The sequence below is a fragment of the Chrysemys picta genome, chromosome 3 (genome assembly GCF_011386835.1).
Source record: "Chrysemys picta bellii isolate R12L10 chromosome 3, ASM1138683v2, whole genome shotgun sequence".
Classification (NCBI taxonomy): domain Eukaryota; kingdom Metazoa; phylum Chordata; order Testudines; family Emydidae; genus Chrysemys; species Chrysemys picta.
The window spans coordinates 87,142,766-87,167,127 of NC_088793.1; the positions used below are offsets into that span (position 1 = coordinate 87,142,766).

The following is a 24,362-nucleotide window of genomic DNA, read 5'->3' on the forward strand; positions in this document are numbered from 1 at the left end:
TACTTGGGACAGGTGCTAATATATTACAGTACAAACTTCAAGGTGAGTTTTTATGGAAAGCACAAGAACTTGAAAAATAAAAACAGTAATTTCCATTGTTTTTATAGAAGTTCCATTATTTTCATTGAAGAAATTGCCAGAATCTTTTAAATCTTATCTTATTCCTAACTAGATTTGTAGGGTCCAAAACTGCATTCACTTATGCATGAGAGTAAATGAATGTGTTGACCTCTGTGAGACTACTCAGATGAGTAAAGTTACTCAAATGCATAAATGTTTGCAGGATCAGACCCTTAATCTTTTAATACACCTGTAAATGTGCCCACTGTAAATAACAGAAAACTCTCAGCAGCTTGGCACGACACTAGCTATTCAAATCGTACATTTTCCTTTTCTAACACATTGGATTCTAACTTTGATCAATATGTTATTCTGTTGCAGAAGCATTTCCTCCTTAATGATGTGCTTTTGAAATCTCTTTTCATATACAGAGCTATCGTATTACCAGCAAAGTAGTGAAACCAATAGGAAGGATGTATATTTACTGGCATCTGCTGTCTCTTGTAGTTCCTTGGCTTGATTGAGGAGCCTTTCACTTTCATCTTTATGGTAAATGATCTGAGTATCAATTCCAACTACAGCCTACAAATTCATTTCAAAAAAAGGGTCAGAATCTGCTTGATGAAATGTATCTCTTTATTGTGTCTGCTTTTAGATGACATAATATTTCACACAGGCACAAACTACAAAATTGCTGCTGTTCCATTTTCTCTGTTAAAGTAAAAAGTAGGTGTCTGGATGAGAAAAGAGGCTCAAATGCAAATTTTCTATAGGTTGCAACTGAAGTTTAAAGGAATGTATTTCCTCCAGACAGGCAAACTGAATAATAAATCCGCAGTATAGCACAAATATAATCTATATTAGGCAACTAAGATGTGGCCTAACCAATCGTCATGCTATTCAGATTGCAAGACACTATCTCTGAGAAGGAAGAAGTAGCCATTATCAGTTCCCCAGTAGGGAGATCATCCCCTGGCAGGGAGGAAGAATGGAGCAAGCTGTGGGATAAATAGAAGATGCATAAGATGCTTTTTAATTCTGGAACTTGCTTTCATTGAAGTCAATGGCAAAAGTCTCATTGGCTTCAATGGGTACAAAATTGGGCCAAAAAGGAGCGAGACTGAGAGGGTGAATCTTCCAAGATAAGAGAATGGTTGCTTGCTCTTATATGCAGGGGTTGGGGATCTGCTTCATGAACTGCTTACTCCTTCTCCAAAGTTAGGCTCCCTGGGCCATGACACCTGTGGCAATCTCTCCTCGGTGACTCACTGACCAGAGGATGGAGTTCCTTGGATGAGACATAGGTGGTCAGCCTAGTGTATTGAAGGATGAATTTGTAAACTCTGCAGGGCAGGAACAAAGTCCTCCTATATGTTTTGTAAAGCACTGTGCATACTTACAATGCTGTAAAATAACAAATAATAAGTGTTAGAAAGTCTGAATTCAAATATGGCACAAACATGAATGGCAGCTCAGATGTCAAATCTAATTTTCAGCTAAGTTGTTCTTTTGTGCAGTTTTTCTAGGTGAGCCAAGTGAGGCCCATGGGCTTCCCAATAAAATCATGTACTGGATGGCTCAAGGGGCCAATCCAGTGTAAAACTTGCACATTAAAAGTTATTCTACTTGCAGTACACTATAACCTATATTTAATAATGTCTTAAACTTAAGTACTGCTTTACAGCACACAGAATCCCAAAGAGCTTACAAACTATTCAGGCCAAATTCAGTAGTGATATGTAAGTGGATGTAAGTTATAAAGTAGGGTGAACACTACTTAAACATATGCTTTCTTCTGGCTCTTTGGCACGCAAGTTACACCAACTTAGATTCCTTTTCACATCAGTAGAGCAAGTAAATGATAGTTTAAGAGTGTTTAAGTGACTGTATGGGAATCAATGCTAGGGAAATAGGGGCAGATTCAGCAAAGCACTTTATCCTTGAAGTCAATGGGACATATGATTATGCTTAAGAGCTTTGCTTGTAAGGGATGGCACTATGTATATGCTCACATCAAGTATATGCTTAGCCAGCTTTGCCAAATTTGGGTCAGAGTCTAATCACCACCACCTTCTGCATCACTTCTGATCTATCACTTCAACCACTCCTGAGATGCAGCCTCTCTGGGGGCAAAACATGGCAGCCATTTAACAGCACACAGCAATACTACACAACAGTTTAGGACAGGAAGTGAAGAACACTGTATACTTTTGAAACTACAGGGGAAATTTGGGGTAGCAGAAGTAATTAACCAGTTTGGAATTTGATCAGACAAGAGGGATGAAGCCCCCCTCTTGCAAAAATGTTAATTGACAAATGACGAAGAGCTTGGTTTTACTTTATACCCAAGAGCCCAAAGTCATGCTGGGATCCTGATTCAGTGCAAAGCAGACATGAACATTATGAAAACTACTTACATCACTGAGTCTGTGTGTTGTGTTTAACGCCAGTAATGCAGTTTCATTAGCTTCTTCAATATAAGTAGCGATATTTTCATAGACATTTGAGGCATTTAATGCCTTTTGTACCAACCCATTTGTATCAATACTGTGTAAATTCCTGTTAGAAGGACAGAAGGGAAAAAAAGAAAAAATAATTTGTTTACATCTCTTACTTGTAAAATTATGAGACACAGGAACTTTGGTCTAAATACTACTCTCATTTCTGTACATGCCCATTGACTCCCATCTGATTTCCGTGGATTTGCACATGTGTGAGGATGGAATTAGGCCATTTGACTGGAACTTTCAAAAATGCGCAGCAATAGCCTAACTCTGTTCCGACTGAGGTCAATGGAACTTTTACCATTGACTCCAATGAGAGCAGAGAGAGGCCAGCACTGAGTGCTTTTATGAAGACTACCATTTAGGTGTAGTTTACATATTTCAGTTTCATATAATAATTAAGCTAGCTACTAGGTATATCTAACACATCAATGTATGACCTCAATCCTTCAGCTATTAACAACTTTCAATAGGTTTTTACATTTAATGATGAACAAACCCATGAAAATTCAGAGCTTATGTTTGGTTCAGAGAGGAATTCAAAAACACTTTATCCTAACTTTCCAGATTTAGGGCCTAATCTTGCAAACACATACTTTCAATGGGACTACTCTCAGTAATCAAATTAATCATATATGTAAATGATTGACAGATCAGGGCCTTATTGCATCTCCAGACTGGACTCTCTCATAAGATTTCTGAAATGTCTTGCTAAATGTGTCCAAAGACCAAAATGAAACTATACTAAACAAAATAAAGACAAGCAAAGAAAAACAACAAAACCAGAAGGCATGATTTGAAGACAGACTGTTTTAAGGGATTAAACTTTCACTATTGGATAATCTTTCCAACAAATATCATAGTGTCACATTTCCATCAGTACAATCCATAAAGGTTTCCATTTGCTTTGTATTAAATTCCTGATGTCATGTACTAGATAAAGTGCTACCTATCCATTTCATCCTGTCGTGGGGGCACTCTCTTTCAAATGACTTCAATACCATTAATTAGTAGCTCTCATACCTAACATACCAGTTTTTTGTGGGGGTCTGTTCCAGTTTATGTAAAATTATAGACCAAGGGTAAGCAACGAATGGCATGTGTACCAAAGGCGGCATGCAAGCTGATTTTCAGTGGCACTCACACTGCCCAGGTCCTGGCCACCGGTCTGGGGGGCTCTGCATTTTAATTTAATTTTCAATTAAGCTTCTTAAACATTTAAAAAACCTTATTTACTTTACATACAACAGTAGTTTAGTTATATATTATAGACTTATAGAGAGAGACCTTCTAAAAAGTTAAAATGTATGACTGGCATGTGAAACCTTAAATTAGAGTGAATAAATGAAGACTCAGCACACCACTTCTGAAAGGTTGCTGACTCCTGTTATAGACTATGTAATTTTAAGTTTTTGCATTGTATGGTTTTATAATAAGAAACCACCGGTTTTCTGTGTAATTTTTTTCTCTATTTTCATCTCCTATCTAGGGCTTAAGTATATTAAGAAACAACTGTTAAAATGTATTTAAATTAGATACTTGATGAGCAGTGAAGGATTGATACTGCAAACATTTATGCACATGAATACCTTTACTCAATGATACTGAAAGCAGAATTTGGTGAACATGTTTTCTGCAAGTAATCACTTACAACAGTAATTTTTTCACACATAATCACAATTGTAAATAAATCCATAATTCCCATCTGTCTAGAAGTCACTTTTGTATATATTGGTTAAAATCTAAGTATTTATCATCTGTCAACAGAACAAAAAGGCTTGGGACACCTTTAATGTATGCAACTGGACCAATTCACCTTGACACCATCCATTGGTATTTAAATTACTATAGGTATAGTACATTCAGTTTGAGTCAAAACTACAGCATGCCCTACCTCTCAGTGTAGCTGTAAGGCAATTTTTTATGTGAACCATCTTATTCACATGAACCATTTTATTCTTATGAGCTACATTTGCAATCCCCATTTACATTTGCCAGTATCATATTATTTCTCAGTCATCTACTTTATCTATGCCTCTGTTACTTTGGGATTATAAAGAAATGATTGAAAAAATGTATGAATAAAAAACAGAGGGAATTAAAAAAATATTTTTTTCAAAAAAAAAAAAAAAAATCTAAAATATTAAACAAAATATTGACCAGCTCTAGTTAAAAGACTTTCTCACAGATTGTGATATAATCCCTGGCACATATGACCTTACAATGATGTGTATCTATAGTCAGTATATATAATGTCACTATCTTTTTGCTTGTCTGTTTACCCATCTATCTGTGTGACTAGCAGCTCTTAAAATTAGCACAGTACAATCTGCTGTAGTTAAAATTTACCGGTCCAACTCGTCAGCAAGTCTTTGAAGCTCCTGTGCGTGTTCCATAGCCTGCTGCACCAAATCATCACCAAATCGAGACAAATTGGCTAGCTTTTCTTGTAATTCCTTTTTAGCGCCATCTATTTCTGCATAGAACCCCGACACATTCTAAACAAAATATGGAAGGATAGAAAGAATCTGAAAACAGTAACAAAAATATCCTCTTTACTCTTAACAGTACAGGGTTTTTTGGGTATATTAGGTAACATATATTTTAACTATGATATATTTTAACAGATAAAAAAGAGGGAAGTTGAAAAGGAGGCAAAATACAGATGGGGGTCAAGGTGACTGAAAGGGAGGAGTGTGAAGAGTGAGGCCAGGTCTACACTACCCCCCAATTCGAACTAAGGTACGGAACTTCAGCTACGTGAATAACGTAGCTGAAGTTCGAAGTACCTTAGTTCGAACTTACCTTGGTCCACACTCGGCAGGCAGGCTCCCCCGTCGACTCCGCGGTACTCCTCTCGCCGAGCTGGAGTACCGCAGTCGACGGCGAGCACTTCCGGGTTCGACTTATCGCGTCCAGACTAGACGCGATAAGTCGAACCCAGAAGTTCGATTGCCAGCCGCCGAACTAGCGGGTAAGTGTAGCCAAGGCCTGAGAAAAATAAGCCAAAATATCATAAACAGAGGGACAGTGGATAGATACATGGGAATGAACACATTTGAGAGATGGTCATATCTTCCATTACCTTTGCTGATATTAGTGCCACAGTGATTAGCTGAAATCATCTGAAATTGAGGCTTAATAGGTGGGATAAAAGTGACAGATCCTACTCTACTGATCTGCACTTGAAGGGCTCATCCCATCTGGATCCACAGCACAGAATGAGGGATGGGGTAGGCTCATCCACCTCTGTGGCACTGTCCACCTCCCCATACATGTGGAACCTTTGCACTCCCAGCAGATTGTAACCATAAAAGTAATACAGCCTCGGGCTTATTATGTCTTCTGCATAGCCCCTTTGGGGTTCCTAATTGCAGCTTTAGCCATAGGGAAGTCTCCCTGCTAGTGTAGTTCCTACAGATTGAATTCCCTGGGTCCTGCTAGGGTTGCAGACATATTCTGAACCCTTTTCTGCGGAGGGACAAACCTGGGCCCACTGATGGGATTATGTGGGGGAATTCTCATGGAGGTTTCTTTGCAAAAAGCCAGAATCTGTGCCTCTTCTTAAATTAGAAAGAAAAAAATCATGGTTAAAGAATTCTATTTGCAAAGAAACATCTTATAGTGACCGGCTGATTGAACTACTAATAGGTATGGCAGCATGGATTCAGAAGACTGTGACTACCAACAGTTCATGAATGGTTCTTTATAGAGCCACATGTACATATTGTATCACAACACGAAAAAGATTATGCTTACGGCAGGTCACATGTTTTGGGGGGTTTTCTTGTTTTGCTGTGGTGGTAGTGTTGTGTGGGGTTCTTTTCGTTAAACCAGTTTATCAATGAAAAGTGACTTTTCAACCAAAATGAAAAATTTCAGTTTCAATTTTTTTTGTTAAAAATAAAATAAAATAAATAACCAGAATGAAAAATTTCCACCAAAATTTTGGTCAAAAGTTTCCATTTCTATAAAGAATGGAAACTGAATTTTTTGGGGTAAAGTTCTTCAGTGTTTGGTTATCAGAAACCTCTTCTCAGTTTGCTTCAGGTATTCATAAAAAAGACAAACAAATTACAGAAAATATTAAAAAAACCTCTTCTCACAAAAATAATTGGCATTTTCCAACCACCCTCGTCTATTTTCAGCATTGAAACAAAAAGGCTCAACCTTTTTTACACCATGAAACATTAATCCTCACTTCCTCACACCACTGCTCCACAGAGTAATTGACTTTTAAGAGGATTTGTAGATTGGATGTATAAACATCAAATTCCAACAACTGCTTATCTCTAAGTTGAGATTCAGGGTCTTTAACCTGTTCCTGCCTTCTGCCTGAAATGGACAAAGGTGTTTGTGTGGGGCTTTTTCTTTAACAGACAGAATAGTTCTCTGCTCAGTGCATCTTCTGGCCTCTTGACAGGGCATCCCTTGTGAAGTAACTGAGAAATGCATAACAAAAGGCTTAACTAAAATCTATCCCTAATAAGGTGCTGTTAAAATAACAACATTTTTCTATGGCAGTAAAATTTCATTACAAATATTTCGATTGTGGCAGAAATGATTAGGTTTTATTGGAATATTTGTCAGTACTTCAGCAATGCTACATAGAAAGTGTTCTCCAAGTTTGATATTTTGAATACATGACTTGTTAAAAAAAAAAAGCATGGCATTTAAACCGGTCATACAATCAGACACCTACCTTTATCACATCACTTAATTCTACGCTGAATTGTTGTGGCTCAGCTAAAGTATCTATGGCACTTAGCAGAATACTGTTCAGATCATCAGTTTGCTCCTTCACCTTCTCTTGTTGCTTCTGCAGAAAAAAATAAATCCATATTCAGAAATGTTTTGTGCATTGGTAAAATGCAGTGTTAATGTTCTCTGGTATGTTGTTAATATGAACACTACAGTTGTATTGGTAAAATAAATGAACAGATAACATTAATTAAATGGGAAAAAAGCTAAGATCAAGTTTTGCTCACACTTCTCAAGTTGCATATTATAATATGACATTTCAGTTTGCCTTGTCCTCGTGGAGGACTAGGGCCTTTACAGTAACTCCTCACTTAAAGTCGTCCTGGTTAATGTTGTTTTATTGTTACGTTGCTGATCAATTAGGGAATATACTCGTTTAAAGTTGTGCAATGCTCCCTTCTAACGTCATTTGGCAGCCACCTGCTTTGTCTACTGCTTGCAGGAAGAGCAGCCCATTGCAGCTAGCTGGTGGGGGCTTGGAACCAGGGCCCCCCTATCAGCTCCCTGCTCCCCTAAGTTCCCTGTGCAGCAGCTGCCCAGCAGGCTAGCAATTGCAGCTGTCCCTCCCCCCACTGCCATGTGCTGTTCCTGCTCTCTGCCTTGGAGCTGCTCCCTGAGACTCCTGCTTGCTGTGCGGGGGGGGGAGGGGACGGAGGGAAGGAAGAGGGGGGCTAATGTCAGGGTGTCCCCCTCCCCCCTGCTCCTGCACCCCGCTTACCCCATCATCCATAGAGCAGGGGGGACACACCAGGGCTCAGGACGGAGGGAGCTTGCAGCAGCCGCGGTCTCAGCAAGCTGATCTAATTAACAAGGCAGTGTACTTATAGAGGAAATGCGCATTTCTCCCTCCATTCCTGCTGCCTTATAGAGTGAGAGAGTTAACTCTTGAGGGCTCAGCCAATTGCTAGTTCATCATTTAGCAGTAAGGGAAATATCCCACCCTCTGACTCCTCCACCTCAACCAAGCTTCACAATCATCATCACTGTGTACCAGTATTAAATTGTTTGTTTAAAATAACTCTCTGTGTGTGTGTATATATATATGAGTGTGTCTTTTGTCTGGTGAAAAAAATTTCCCTGGAACCTAACCCCATCATTTACATTAATTCTTATGGGGAAATTGGATTTGCTTAACATTGTTTTGCTTAAAGTCACATTTTTCAGGAACATAACTACAACATTGAGTAAGGAGTTACTGTATTTACAAAAATAAATTTCATTGTTTATTGCAGTTTGAGCAATTATTGGAATGAACCACCCTTACTATACCATCAGAACAGTGCTCTTGCAGTACAAAGACAAATTAAATATGGACTTTTCACAGTGGCATGTAGACTAGTTTGGACTGGAAGGTGTTTTACTATGTACAAATTAGAGATCTGTTTTCCATAACAATAATAAAACTAATGTGAATGTTCTCTTTGGTACAGAATCTGCGTTACTTGTGGAAAGTAATGAAACTCAAACAATAGTTAACAGCAAAGAACAATTATGACCACATCCAACATACTTCAGCCTTCACTTCATGAATATGAGATAAGCTGCAGATCTGCTTCTGCACAGTAATTATAAAACAAAGGAAGAGAGGAACAAAGAAGACTCTGTACATGAGAATCCTAAGCTTCTTATAGAGCAATTCACAAAAACCGAATGCCTGATTTTATATTTAATTATTAAAAGAAAACACTGAGTCCTTAGCTACATACTATTTAGCGATAATGAAAGTCAGAAAGGAAGAATAAAATAATGATCTGATTCCCTGCACTGTTCTCCTGGACATTTGGTGCTTCTTTTCTTACAACATCTCAGGTCCACCAGTTCTAATGCATCCCTACAGCTAACACCCTTGGACTGGCCTTAGAAATCTCTTTTTTACCAAGAAACCTTCTCTTTCTGGGAATTCCTGCATCTTATCTTGCCCATTTTATTTAATACCAAATGCTGTGATTTAAAATCTGGTTCCTGTGACCATGTTGTTCCTCTCTTTGATCATCTATGGGTTTTTTTCTTACCTTCGGCATCAAGTTCAAGTTACTCTTGCCAACCCCAAGAGTTCAAAAGCCATGAGTTGGAATAAAAATATTAAAAAAAAAAAAAAGCACACACGACTGGCCTAAAAATCATGAAGTTTAACCCCCCCCCCCAACAAATCATGTTTTTTAGTTGCTGTCTGGTTTTTGAACTCCTCTGTCCACCCCCAATACATGTGTGACAATTAAAGGGTGAAAATTCAACCTTAAACACATACAAACTGGACACACAAATCTGTAGGCAACAGTTCCCTGGTGTGGCTGCTCCCTGCCAAGTTCCTTCCCTGCCTCCCACTGCCCAGAGGCCATGGCCGGTGCAAGGAAGTTTCGCGCCCTAGGCAAAACTTCCACCTTGCGCCCCCCCAGGCCTGCGGCAGCTCCCCGCCCTCCCTCCACCCTGAGGCACTCTCCCCCTCGCGGCAGCTCCTCCCCTGGCTCGGGGAGCCGTGCAGCAGCTCCCCCGCCACCCTGAGGCACTCCCCCGCGGCAGCTCCCCACCCCCCGGCCCAGGGATCCATGCGGCAGCTCTGACCCAGGGGAACCCCTGGGCTGCCGGCGGCACGCTGACCCAGGGGAACACCTGGGCTGCCTGCGGCGGCTCAGACTCCCTCTCCCTCCCAGCGCAGCGGCTGCTGTTTAAAAAAGAAAAAAAAATTGGGGGCGCCACTTTTTGGTGCCCCCAAATCTTGGCGCCCTAGGCAACCGCCTAGTTGGCCTAAATGGTAGCACCGGCCCTGCCAGAGGCCTTGCTATTCCCTGGCTCTTCACTGACAGCTATCTCCTGTCTCTAGCCTGCAGGAGAGGGGTCTTTTACTTCCAATTTCCCCCTTCCTGGACTGTGAGTGAGTGAGGGAGTGAGTGTGAGTGAGTGTGTGTGAAAAATGGGTGTTTGAGGCTGCTGCTGCCCCCAAGACTGGAGGGGGGCAGCAGCCCTGGGCCTGCTCTGCGGTGCTGTTGGGCACAGGGCCACCCCGCTACTGCAGACAGCAGCTACGATGGCCTGCAGCACATTTGCCTCTAGTGGGCAAACTCTGAAACTACAGACAGCTCTCACAAATTCCTGAGCTGCCTGTGTTTTATCGTGAGATTGTGAGAGTTACCCAAAAATGGGCCAAAGCCATCACGCTCGTGATAAAATCATGAATGCTGGCGACACAGACTCTCATCCTGACTCTCAAGGCACCATTCCTGAATACTTTATTTCAACACTGTTCTTTGCACCTCTTCAATGCATGCGCCAAACAGCCTCACTCTCTTTATTCAAATCCCTCTTTAAATAATTTACTATGTATAGAATGTATTTAAAATAATTAAACCCTGACTGCTTGAAATGTGGATCTTCATCTGAATGTGTATGTGTGCGTGTGTGTGTATGTGTACACACCACTGCCTTCTGCTGAATGGAACAAAAACTGCTTCATTTTCGTATAGGACCTATGCTTATAATACTTAAAGGAAATTCTCCTTTAGTTATAGTGAGGGGGCCTTTTGCTTCTGAAACAGGAAGATCTGAGTTGTATCCTGATTATCCCCCTTAAATTAAGAGTAGCCATGTTGTGCAGCGAAGGGTGAGCCTTGAAATCCTTGCCATGGGTTTTTTGCAATGTATCTCAGATATGTTTGAGCTGTCAAGCCTGTGTCTTGGTTAGCTCCCTGGGGCAGAGACCACGTCTTCATCTTCTGTAGCTCTGGACAGCAGCTAACTTTTCTTAGCACTTATGTAGCTTACATCTAGACTAAGAGTGCCAAATTCATGCCGCAGAACGGACCATTACATTTTTCACTGTGGTCCATGGGCCAGGGGTACGAAGTTAGGGTCATATGAGAAAACAGAAGCACAGAAAGGTAGAGAACTTACCTAAGGTGATACACTTTATCAACTGCAGAGCTGGGAATAGAATCCAGGAGTCCTGACTCCCATTTCTGTGTGTTAGCCATTAGACAGCAATCCCTCTGGTGATGATAACATCAAACCACAATACAGAAACTCACACAGTCAAGTTTCTACACTGTCATTTCTGTAGCTACACATTTTTAGAATCCAACATTTAAAATGTCCTTGTCAGTGAAAATGTGTTGCTCACAGACACACTTACAATATACATGCTGCTGCACAGTACCTCATTCTCTTGGAGTTTGGCAGTATTTTCCTGATTTGTATCCTCTGTTTGCCTGACATAGTCACGAGCCTGGTCCAGAGCCTCCTGTAAGTCTGACAGCTTCATGTTATAGTCATTGAGCTGGTCCAATACGATGGGAAACAGAGATCTGGTGTCATTATACCTCAGCTGCCACTCTTCAACCTGCCTTAGTACTGAGAGAAGAGTCAGAGGTTATTGATTAATCTTTCTGAATTCTTTTGTTCTCTCCCTTCACAGCATGAGTTACCAGTCTAGCTACATGTGACTTTCCAAAAAGATCAAGATCAGGGTATGCTCTTTCTGATGGAGTTTACATATACCAGCATCAGACCAACTTTATGACCTGAGTGGCTGTCCTTAATCAGGGAGTCAGTAAAAACACATTTGCTCGCAGGGAACTTGGGTACTGGCCTATGACACTTAGCTAGACTTTATTTCTAACTATTCTTCTGAATGGGGAAAAAAAACTTGTCTCATTTTAACTTCCTTATAAAAATTTCAAATTACAATTATTTACTATAGAAATGGGCAGGATTGTTTTTTGTTTGTTTACAGTCTCAGCTAACTAGTCCATACTTTTATTCTCTGGATGAAAGAGTACTTATTGTCTTACCTTTCAAGGTGCAATATTCCCAAAATTACCTAGGCCAGGTTAGAAATAATAGTGAGCTAACTGATTCACTACAGTGTGACTCCAGTTTTATGCTGGTGAACCCCACGGAAATCAGTGGAGTTATCCCGGCCTAAGTTTGGAGGCACACAGGATGTGTCTACCGCTGGAGGTATAATTTCCAGATATATTTATACTGCCGCTGGAGGTATGATTTCCAGATATATTTACACTGGATCTGATCAAACTAGTGTACTAAAAATAGCAGTGTAGCTGTGGCGACATGGATGGTGGCACGGGTTAGCCACCTTAGTACACACCTATATTCTCGGATGGGATTGTACTCAGTTGGCTGGCCCATGCCCCTACCCACATCATGGTGGCTATTTTTAGCATGCTTGCTTGACCAAAGCTAGTGTGTGTACATTTACCTGTGCTGGAAATTATACCTCCAGCTGTAGTCTAGATTTATTCATAGTGGTGAATTAGGTCCTGTAAGTCTACATAGTCCTCATTCTGACAGATAATGGCTTACTCTAACCTTTCCCATTTTTTCATGTTTTTCCTTTTGCAATCAGCAATCTTGGGAAAGTGGCATGGTGGTATGGCACAATCACCTTTAACTCCTTGTTCAAGCAGTGATTACTTAATCTACTGCAAACTCTAGATGAAGACTTTTAATGGTTTCACAGATTTCATATGCTTGCCATAATAGCATGTGTTTTCTTAAGCCATGAGTAGTCCAACTGGCCAGCCACTACAGTCAGCATCTATGAGCAGATTCTTCACATAGGTTCAACATCGGGTTACCATGGTCTGATTACTACTGGAACATCGCTGCTATACTGTGCCTTTCCACCAGAATAAACACACAAATAGATGGAGACCTAAAACTCACGCTCTTGTGCAGCATCAGCCTCATCATCAGCAAGCAGCCGCTGATTGGTGAAAGGCTTGCGATACTGCATTTCCCTCAGCATCTCCTCTGCCAAGTTCAGCTTCTGAATGATATCTTCAGTGCTCAGCTCATGCTGGATTCCATAGTATTTCATCTTGCTGCTGATTTCTGAGGACAAAGAAACAGAATGTCACTCCAACATAGTTACAGTGAAGTGAATTTTTTTGGAACACTTTCGTCTCTAGGGCCCTGGTTTGAATCCAGTTCAGGTTGATGGTAGGTGAAATGGGGATGACACAGAGTAAAACTGACACGGATAGTTCTATCCACTAACTTCAGAAACAATGTCTTATGAGTTAGTCTATTTACAACATGTTTCAGAGTATGTTTATCAGATTGTCACAAATATTTCCCAGTGCCTACATATTAATACACATTTGGTTTTTCTTTCCTGCTAAACTATTGTTAGCAATCCAAACTTCTACCACAACTCCCCTTAATATGTCAGAACCATTTGGGTGTACATAGCACAAATGATTCTGGGCAATCGACCAGAATGTTTACACATGTCAGTTCAGCCCTTGCCAAGTCTCTGACATAAGTACATACCAAGCACAGCACCAGGGCATCCTATCTCTGTCAGAGAGGGGGAATAACAAATGGTCCATGGAGGCAGAGAAAAAAGGGAGGCATACAAGAGAAGCAGATAAAAATACAAGAGAGAAAGGAGAGAAAGAAAAGGACAGATGGGAGAGACAGCAAAAGGAGAAATGGAAAAAGAGACAGAAAGAAAAGGATGAAAGCTGACAAGTATTAGGTTTCCAAGACATATGGAGGGACATGACAAGATAGGCAGGGTAGGGAGGAATGCAGGGATTATGGGCATGACACTTCTTTGGGCCTACATTAAGCCTTGAGTCCTCTAGAGTGAAGCGCAGTAGCTGTTCAACAGTGCACACCAGCACTACATAATAGGGCAATAAATGAAAAAGATTAAAGCTCACTACCCAAAGTAACTACCCAAGTAATTGAAATAGTAGTTGGCGAACCCAAGTAGTTGGTGTTTGGATAGGACAATTAAGTTGTACTTAACACCACTTCTTTTCAAAAGGTGCCATGGAACTTCTAATACCCACAACTCGTCAGGATCTCAGTTTTAGGTTTCATGTGAAGAAGGGCACTTCCTACTTTAGAATACCCCTCAAAATTTCAGGCACCCATTCAGTACTGGTATAGAGGGAAGAATGTCCCCTATTGCATCATCTAAACTACTTCCCATAGCACAGAGATTTTGCATAAATGTCCTCCACCCAAGTATTGATCTATACCGACCCTGACTGGAAAGGGGATGTTCAAAGGTCAGGTTAAATCAGTGTTTACATATTGGTATCACATGCAATTTTCCGTTTTGGTCTGTCAATGCTTGAATAACGTAAATGTGCTGTAAGATAGAGCTTGGGCCTTTATGGCACAGGAAACAGGGAAACTTTCAAGTATATTTCATTTGTTTTTTATTGCTTCTTGTAGATACAAAAGGAGGAGCTGCAGTTGGTTCAATTTCAGTTTTATGTGTCCATGTGATAGGAAGGTGCCATCAATATTCTGGAATAGAGATAATAATCTCTGACTGGAGTATCTTTCTTCAGTGCAGTTGTGCTTGGGAAGATGCTCACTGTTGTCACTTGTCCCTATTACTGATAATAAAAACTCTTGAAAATGCAAACAGTCTCTTAGTCCCTAAATCAAAAAGTTATTTCTTCATCTGGGAAAGTATAAAATGGCCTATTTGCTCGTTGTAAAGTGTGTATATTTTGGTATATATGTTGCTGGTGAGAATGCTGTTATTGCAATAGTAATACACAAAGATAGATTTTAGAAGTGTTATCTGCATCTCTAGACAGTCAGTTCACAGATGAGTTGGACTCCAAGACAGTAGATGACAGCTTGTCACAACATTTTAATATGAAGAGTCCCCTTGTTGCACTCTGCTAGTTTTGGGAGACCTTAAGCTTGTTATATTCTTTGCCCGATGTGAAACAGTATCACAGTAACAGCTTATGACACTTTGCAGTAGTCAGTCAGGTTACAAACCTGTACTTTTATTCACTAAAGGCAATGTTTTCTTTGGAAGAAAGGAGAAAGAAAGACAAAAATCTAAGTTCCTTTGCAGAAATGCAATATCTGTATCCAAACTAAATTGAAAACTCCACAGCCTGATGACAACAACTGGCTTGGAGTGGAAACCTCTGTCTGTCCCCTTGAATGAGCTTTAGAGGTTATAGTATTCTTTTCCCTTCGGAGATGCCTGCATGAAATTACTCATATGACAGGAATCTTAACAAAACTAAGATTTATTAAAAAATGAGAGAAAATGGAGCTAAACTAAAAGAAACTTTGCTTAATATAATCTAGATTTACATTTCTCATCAGCTAAACTAGATGAGGCATTCTCCACTTAATTTCAGAGAAGAAAAAGAAAAGCAAAGAGCTAAAAGTAATCCTCTGTCTCTGACCACTCTGGTCTGCTTGCCAGCTTTGTGCTGATGTCTAGAGATGAGTCTTTCTTCCTCACCCAACCTCTTTATCAAGCCCCCGTGGAGCTAGGGCGGATAACCCCTGTTTTCCAAAACACTTTTCTCCAGCTATGTACACACATAAAAGGATTTGGACTCTCCACTTTCTCTAAGAGATGGACCATGAAGACACAGAGATCCTTTAACAATGATTAACACCTGTCTTTCAAAGGCTTAAAAACTTAGCATAGATGTCACTTTTCACATGCCACCTTGGCTGGTTGGATCTAGTTTCAGTTACCCCTCTGGTTCAAGCCCTCCAAGCAATTATTTCTTTTGCAGAGGTGGATTACCCTTTTGTTGCACCCTGGGCCAGAGCAAGTGGGGGGCCCCTCCCCACCCCTTCTGCCTGCAGTCCCCTCCCGCCCCCCTCAGTGCTCCTACCAGGGAAATGGCATTGGGGCTTTGAGGGCTTCCCCTGTTCCCAAGCAGGAGCGCCGGATGGGTGGAGTAGGTTAGGGTGCAGGGGGGCCCATTTTTCCAGGGCTCCCCAGTTGGCCGAGGCCCCTGGGCATGGGTCCCGTTGGCCCAGTGGCTAATCTACAACTGTTCTTTTGTCAGGAAATACGACTTGTGGGTAGGGTGACCAGACAGCAAATGTAAAAAATTGTGACATGGAGGAGGGGTAATAGGAGCCTATATAAGAAAAAGACCCAAAAATCGGGACTGTCCCTATAAAATCGGGACATCTGGTCACCCTACTTGTGGGCATGTCCCCAGACTCTCTGTCATAACACCATTTTGAAAACAAAGAAATAGACACAAAATAAGCCAGATTTTCTGCTTTGGCCAAGCTGAATTCAACACAAGAACAGAGGGGAAGGCATCAAAGATGGTTTTAAGCCACCTTTGTGGCTTCCCAATCCCCAGCTGGCTCAGAGCTAGCACTGTCTCCTGATGGAGTTTACAGCAGAATCTGCACTGACTGCCAGTGGCTTCCAAGAGCTGTCATGGTAACCAAGGATTACTGGATTGCAATGATGCTCTGGTTACACTCCCTACATAGGCTCTGAGAGTGTAGGCAAGGGTGTAGTAACCGTTATGGTGTCTCTAGGTCATCCAAGGGCTCTCCTTGCCAGGTTGAATTCCTCCACTGGCTTTATCTGCCACCTTTGTGGCAGATATGCACTGAAAGAAAATGTCATAGTTTCCCTAACAGAACAAAGAGTCTGTCCAATAAAGTTGAATGACTAACCAAAGACTACACATTAAATCAGTGGCAGAGGTGGGATTCGAATTTAGGATGTCCAGTTTCATATTCAATCCACTAGACCATGCTGTCTCCCCAAATCAGAAGCAAAGAAAAACCATGATGAAAAAAAAATAGATTTATAAAATGGGGTGAAATCCTGGCTCCATTGAGGTTAATGACAAAACTCCCACTGCGAGTGGGGCTGGGATTTCACCCTTGGTTTTAAATATTTTGTTATTTTATTGACACAATTCTTCTAAAAATCACAACCATCTTTCCATATAGAAATTGATTCTAGGGACAGATATATTCTACTTTAGTGCTGCCATGATAAAGAACTACAATTCTCTGTAATGGGTCAACATGGGAAAGCTTTTGTTTGTCTCTGTCTACTAAGCTAGTTATATAGCCTCGGTCTCTATAATATATGGGCATCCACTCTGTTTAATCGAGATAAAAAACAACCAACCAACCATACATACATACAAACAAACATACATACAAACTACAGTCTGTATAATCTTTTAATGTTTCACAAAATAATTGATTTCATATGTACTTGACCTGAGATTTAACTTCCTGAGGGAGATGTCAGGAGGGAGAGAAAAGAAGCGCAGCATGCTATAATGGAGGATACCTGACACACTGGTCACAATAGCTTGTTGAGAGAGACAAATTTTCATCCTGGCTTCATATGCTGTTAAAACCTGATGTCTGATGGTTTTATAACAGTACTCCTGTGACATTTCTCAGTGGAGATTTTATTGATATATTCTTGACACTAAACTGAACCAGAACAATTCTATTTACCTTGGATGTTGTCCCTCATATCACCGAGTTGCTGCACAAGTTGAGTAGCGTGGTTAATGGTCGCCATGGTTTCCTTCTGTATCAGTAGGCCTTTGCTTGATGCTTGATTTCCCTTTCAATAAGCCATGCGAGCACAAGATTAGTCATTTTTTAAAATCCACATGCATGTGTGCGGGTGTGCAGTATAAACATAATTTTTGCCTCTTCCCGATGAAAGTATTGTGTAGGTCCCTTCAGAATATAAAATTATATTTAAAAAAGGTGCTTGACATGAAGGGCTGCCTTTTTGGTATTTTGAGAATTGCAGAATAAGAGATTAATATCTAGCCCATATTTCTCCATCATCTACTGCAATCAAATGGTCATAAATTATGTATGTTCATAAGACTCCCATAAAACATTCTGCTGAGTCTCAAGGGGCCTGTTCCTAGGCACCCATCAACACTGCCTGATTTTGTCAGATGTTTGTTTCCCAAATAACGTAAGTGTACGGACAAAAGTCTAATGTGAGACTCAAGGCCAGTTTTAGGAATCTGTCTCTCCTATAGAGAGATTTTGTTCGCGGGAGGACTCCCAATCCTCTCAGCCTCTCCTCCAGTGGATGAGAAGCTGGATATGAGTCAACAGTGCACGCTGGTTGCCAAGAAGGCCAACGGCATATTGGGCTGCATTAGTAGGAGCATTGCCAGCAGATCGAGGGAAGTGATTATTCCCCTCTATTCGGCACTGGTGAGGCCACATCTGGAGTAATGCGTCCAGTTTTGGGGCCCCCACTACAGAAAGAATGTGGACAAATTGGAGAGAGTCCGGTGGAGGGCAATGAAAATTATTAGGGGGCTAGGGCACATGACTTACGAGGAGAGGCTGAGGGAACTGGGCTTATTTAGTCTGCAGAAGAGAAGAGTGAGGGGGGATTTGATAGCAGCCTTCAACTATCTGAAGGGGGTTCCAAAAAGGATCGAGCTAGGCTGTTCTCAGTGGTGGAAGATGACAGAACAAGGAGCAATGGTCTCAAGTTGCAGTGGGGGAGATCTAGATTGGATATTACGAAAAACTATTTCACTAGGAGGGTGGTGAAGCACTGGAAAGGGTTACCTAGGGAAGTGATGGAATCGCCATCCTTAGAGGTTTTTACGGCCCGGCTTGACAAAGCCCTGGCTGGGATGATTTAGTTGAGGTTGGTCCTGCTTTGAGCAGGGGGTTGGACTAAATGACCTCCTGAGGTCTCTTCCAACCCATATCTTCTATGAGTCCCTTCCTCTAAAACTCAGACAGCCAGTAGGTAGCCAATAAGCTCCCCCCAGCAGAGCCACAGTCATCTGTTACATTTGGGACTGCTCTCTAAATAACACTCTCCTGCCACCGTCACAACTTCTTGGGGTCCTCAAAACTGGCTTTCCAGAGAAGCATTGGTTTAAGATTGAGGGCAGAGGGGATATTAAGATTTACTGTTGTATAATCATCATGGTTCCTAAGAAACTTATTGACTTCAGTTGTCCTTAGATTTGATTTCCGTAGGGAGGTCTCAGGATAGAAAATAAAAGAACCGAGCCTATTGCTATGTTGTCTATTGCTGCTAGGTCTTGTATGCTAATCAACATCTCATGATGGATGGTATCAACGTGCTTAGATTCAGAGGTATGCTTTGGCTTGTAATAGAATTAATTCTCACAGGAAAATTAGGATCTGGGTTCAGGTTTGGACTTTGAATCCCCCTCCCAATATTTTTGAAGACTTGTAGCTCCTGGGAAATCAGTTTTCCTGGGTAAATGATGAGTTTGGTTGAAAAAACAACTTTCATTTCTCTGTCCTGTAATTATTAATAATTGTTATTACCCTATTCTGTAATTCTAGCTGCTCTGATTGATCAGCTGTGGCTAGTACTAACATAGCCACATTATCTTGCAAATAGGTGTTTTCACTTGCGAGAGCACCAGGTGGCGCTTTAAACCAGATAGAAGGCTGAAAATAAGCTTGGAAAGAAAAAATGGGTATCAGTTTAGACAATGGGATGGAGCCTGGCTTCAGTGGGGGCAGAACCAGGAGCAATCCTGGGAAATAGAGCAGGAAGGTATTTTTATCTGAATGAAATAAATAGTTGGGTTCATAGTAAGAGTTTAAATTTTTTATAGATTATTTACTTTGCCTTTGAAGGAAGAACACTATATGGGTCACTATACAGATTTATTATCTTCAGGGTTTCTGCTGTTTTGTTTTATTTTGCTGCTAATTGTTGTTTATTTTAAGGCAATAGCCATTCATGCATTTGCATTTAAATAGTTGTCCTTCTTTAATAACCCCCAAATTCTTCTTAGCCAATTACGGTTTTATATATGCATACGCTAAGAATTACAATGGTACAAGCCGAGACTACAATCAGAATGAGAATAGCAGTGATCTCTTTCAGAAGGGAAGCAGCATTTCCTCTAAAATCAATCAGTATTACAGTGTAAACTAAGGATGCTGTTGCTGAACCCACGAATCCCATTGACTTCATGCAGACTTTGGGTAGGATTTCCAAAGTAACCTACAGGAGTTAAATTATATTCTCCAAATTCCCAGCCAAATTCTGCAGGACAGAGCCTTTAAGCTACTTTACCAGAATTGCATCATACTAGGTCACTATAAATCACATTTATTGTACTAAAACCTCACATACATTTTGTGGTTCTGTTCTGTTTGGAGGGTTTAAACCAGAAACCCAGCCATCACTTAGACATTATGAAGTACACTTGCAAAACTTTGAATGGAAGACACAGTACACCCTTGCAAAACCCATTAAAACTAACAAAGGCTCCTACCCTGATTTCCTTTTTAGTGCTTTGAAAAGAGCAGAAAAGTGATGTATATGGAGGAATTACTATGCTGCTATCTCTACTGTGGATCTTGATCTTCTCTCTTCACTAGCAATCACAAGTTCTGATGTAGGAGACTCCTCACAAAGGAGAGGCCCCAATGGAGAAAGCCCACAAGTAAATTAAATCACTTAAAGACTCAGGGGATGCTGAAATCCAATGACCTCAAAACAAATCCAGTGAAGTACCAGTGAAGATGATGGGAAATCCTATTATCCAGATACACTAAAGATGCCCACAAAACCTAAAGCCTCAATCAAGCTACTTTCAAACCACGGAGGGGGATATTTAGACACACTGAGTGATTTCACAGTAATAGGTGAAGGTGAATTGGTTGAATCAGCTGGTCCTTTTGCAAAGTGCAGAGGAACACAAATAACAGTAAATTTAGTCCTGTAGGGGCCTTCCATTAAGTAAGTACTGATCTCCCACCTCCTTACTCCCTCTCTTTCTTCCTGCCTCTGTGTTGTCCTCTGCTTACTTCTGTGCTTGAGTGTAATAAAAAACATTTTTTACTTGCCTGACAGAATTAAGAAGTGAAGCACAGACTCTGGAACTGTGCCATGAACTCTAATTGTATTCTGCTCTCAGTGAAAATATGGTGATATCACTGAAATTATGAAGGATGTCTGTTAATGACTATTTTTAAAAAAGAGAAAGTATTTTGAGCCCCAGCTGTTCTATTAGGAGATTTCATGTTAGTACTCTGTTAGGCTGCAGTAAGTGTGCCCCTTGAAGTGATGGAATGTAACACTAATTTAATGGTTTTGCAATTGAACATAGATAAAATATGTATGATTATAATTGTGTCAAAACATATCTTGAGTGCTGATCAGGTGCCTTTCTCAGCAGGTACCTGAGAAGCCATTTTTAACTGGCAGTTTTGAAACATGCTTTGAAGTATCTAATCAGTGCTAATTTGAATTTTATAAGATCATCTATGTAAAATATCAGAAAGTACACCAGAATTACTTTAATCTTGATTACTTTGCTCAATTATAAAACAGAATTTGAAATGGAAGTTCAGCATGTCTACCTCAGATCAAAAGTGGTGCCAGTTTAGTAAATGTGGCCTCTGTGAGGGACTATGGGCAATATGTGGAGGACAATGAGCCAGATCGAAAGTTTTCTGAAGCCTATTAACTTCAATGAGCTTCAGATCAGGCCCTATATCCTGTGTTTTCAGGGAGACAGACTGGAGAGGTTATTTCCATTTCCAGTTCCAAGAAGCATCCTTCTTTGTTTCAAAAATAAAACAATCTACTGAGGCCCTTTAAAGTTCCTTTCTTGAAACCCTTTTGCCATAATTGGACAAATCGTAGGCTCACATTGGTTCACCTACTCCATCAGGAGTTCATAATGGGAACTGCAGACAAACCTGTTCTTCAAGTGTCTCTATTTCTAAGAGGAGATTGGCCGTTTCAGTCTCAGAATTATCGATGTGGATCTTCCTAAGTACAGAATGATTTTCTTTTGCTGACAGTTTCATCTGTATGAAAAGAGATTTTTTTAAAAATAGTGTTAATTCAACATAGCTGAAAACAAATTTCTCTATAATGAGTATGGTATGGGCAGCACAGGAATTCAACTATGCTGAAAAGGGTTTGAAATGCTTATGGATGGAGCATTAATTTGTAGGTTAATACTAAACTAAAAAATGAAGCCCATCCAAATAGGGCAATCTGTACCTTGAGGAAGGAAACAGTGGAGTTGAGTTCATTCAAGTGTCTGTGAGCAGCAACACCACTGGAAATGCTCAGCAAAATTGATTTGCTTTCATCATTAGAGAGAATTGCTAATCGGATGTCATCAGTCAAATCCCAAATGCATTTATCACAACCTGACAATAAAATAAGATATGGTCATTTTTCTTTTAACTTCAGTTTCAGTTAAATGGAAAACACTCTTCTTCTTAAAGTTTACTTTGTGCCCTTCGTACCACAGGGGATTCTTCTCTTAGTTATTAATGGAGCCCTTAGGAAACCCATTTTTCTTCATTTTAATCCACCCACTTTCAAGGTCCCACAGTTTAACCACCACACTTCCAGCTGAGGACAGCCAGATGAAACTAGTTTGGGAGCCTGTCAAGGCTGCCTGGTAACCAGTGGGAGGGGTAATAAGAGGCATTTCCTGGCTATGCCGTAGGGACTCAGCAATGCTTGTGGCTTACAGAGCAAGAAATCAGGGCCAAAAAGTGAGTTCACACAATTGTTATAACACAGAAACATATTTGCAGTTATAGTGGAATGTATTCTTTGTTCAGTGACTGGCAGTCATCTGCAGAAGCTGAACTCGATTGACAGTTCAGTTAGGAAGTCAATTCTTAAAGGCACAGTACTAGTATATCCGAATTATGGTTAACGAGAGGGCTACCTATAAAACAAAAGGTTCCAACAGCAACTTTCTCTTGGCTGTGTTACACATTCTGTTTACAACAAAAAAGGTTATACTGCCATTAATAAGGTCAGCATTTAACCACAGTGACAACACTGTGGTACTGGAGACACCTGAGTGTCCCCTCTGCATTTTGAATAGGAGATACCTGCAATATCTCAGAAACTTCGTTATGGTATCTCTTGCTGAATACTGATTTTGCAATGGAGACCATTATATACTGACATACATAGGAATTAATGTTCAAGGCAGCTGAGGAAATATTGCTGCTGGAACCAAAAGTTTTGCATTTCCTGTGTTTTTAGATGATAACTTTTAGGGCCAGAGGCCCATATGCTCCAAGGTATTTAGGCACCTAACTCCCATTGATTGGAAAGAAAGTAAAGTACCTAATTCCCTCTGAGGAACTGGGCAAACTTATTTTTAGGTACTGCCCTGAGTAGAAGACATTGTGCCTGAGGGCCCACAGACTCAGCCTTCTGAGTCATTCATAGTGCTTCAGGGTCTCTCTCTAAGGGCTTGTAAGGTGCTGAGCAATCTCCCCCCAGTCCAGCAAAACAATTAAGCCTGTGTTTAACTTTAAGCACTGGACACTACACACACTTAAAGCTAAGTACAGGCTTAAGTGTTTTGTTGGATCCGGGCCAGAGTGCTCAGCATCTTGCAGGATCAAACCTTAATATGTATTTACAGGCTACTAAATACAGTAAGGTTATTCCATTATTTTTATTGGATGCCTTGCTGTTATTCTTACTGATTGTTGGGCAATCCGTGCCTGTAGGGCCCTCTCCTAGACATTCTCCAGTTAGACTGTCACAGGGTCCTCCTCTGCAATTGCACTCTGTGGAAAAAAGGAGATTTGTAGAATCATTTTCAAAGTGTGCATTCTAGAATACTCAAGGAGTTGACTGAGAAGATATCTGAGCCACTCCCTACTCCTGCACTTACTAAATCACTGTTTGTATTACAATAGTGCTCAGGGTATGTCTACACTGCAATTAAAAACCCATAGCTGGCCCGTGCCCACTGACTTGGGTTCGTGGGGCTCGGGCTCAGGGGCTGTTTAATTGTGGAGTAGACATTTTGGCTTGGCTCTAGGACCCCGCAAGGGCCTAGTTCTACTTCTATTTCACTGTAGCCCATACATGGCTTTCTGTGATTTAAATAGTCCTCATATTTATATCCTACTGTGACTATTCAAGAAGTTTTGAGGAAAATTTTTGTAGTATATTAGCAGTAAACATGATGTGGATGAGGCTTTTTTAAAATAACTAACAAAATCATCAAAAGCACAGGACTTGGTGGTGATGGGGGACTTCAACTACCCAGAAATCTGTTGGGAAAATAACACAGCAGGGCACAGATCATTCAACAAGTTCTTGGAATTTATTGGAGACATTTTTTTTATTTCAGAAGGTGGAGAAAGCTACTGGGGGGAGGCTGTTATAGATTTGATTTTGACAAATAGGGAAGAACTGGTTGAGAATTTGAAAGTGGAAGGTAACTTGTGTGAAAGTGATCATGAAATGGTAGA

At 40.6% G+C, this 24,362-nt stretch overlaps 1 protein-coding gene across 1 annotated transcript in view; it reads right to left on the reverse strand.

The window, feature by feature from the left end:
* LAMA4 (laminin subunit alpha 4) overlaps positions 1-24,362 on the reverse strand; it is a 130,570-nt gene that overhangs the window by 41,452 nt on the left and 64,756 nt on the right. Inside the window, exons 6-15 of the mRNA XM_008164946.4 lie at positions 23,583-23,669; positions 22,123-22,274; positions 21,813-21,923; positions 17,580-17,691; positions 13,005-13,172; positions 11,476-11,669; positions 7,267-7,383; positions 4,914-5,062; positions 2,478-2,619; positions 546-642 (exon numbers count right to left, since the gene is read on the reverse strand). Coding sequence (XP_008163168.2) covers positions 546-642; positions 2,478-2,619; positions 4,914-5,062; positions 7,267-7,383; positions 11,476-11,669; positions 13,005-13,172; positions 17,580-17,691; positions 21,813-21,923; positions 22,123-22,274; positions 23,583-23,669 — 1,329 coding nt within the window. The remainder of the gene's footprint in view (positions 1-545; positions 643-2,477; positions 2,620-4,913; positions 5,063-7,266; positions 7,384-11,475; positions 11,670-13,004; positions 13,173-17,579; positions 17,692-21,812; positions 21,924-22,122; positions 22,275-23,582; positions 23,670-24,362) is intronic.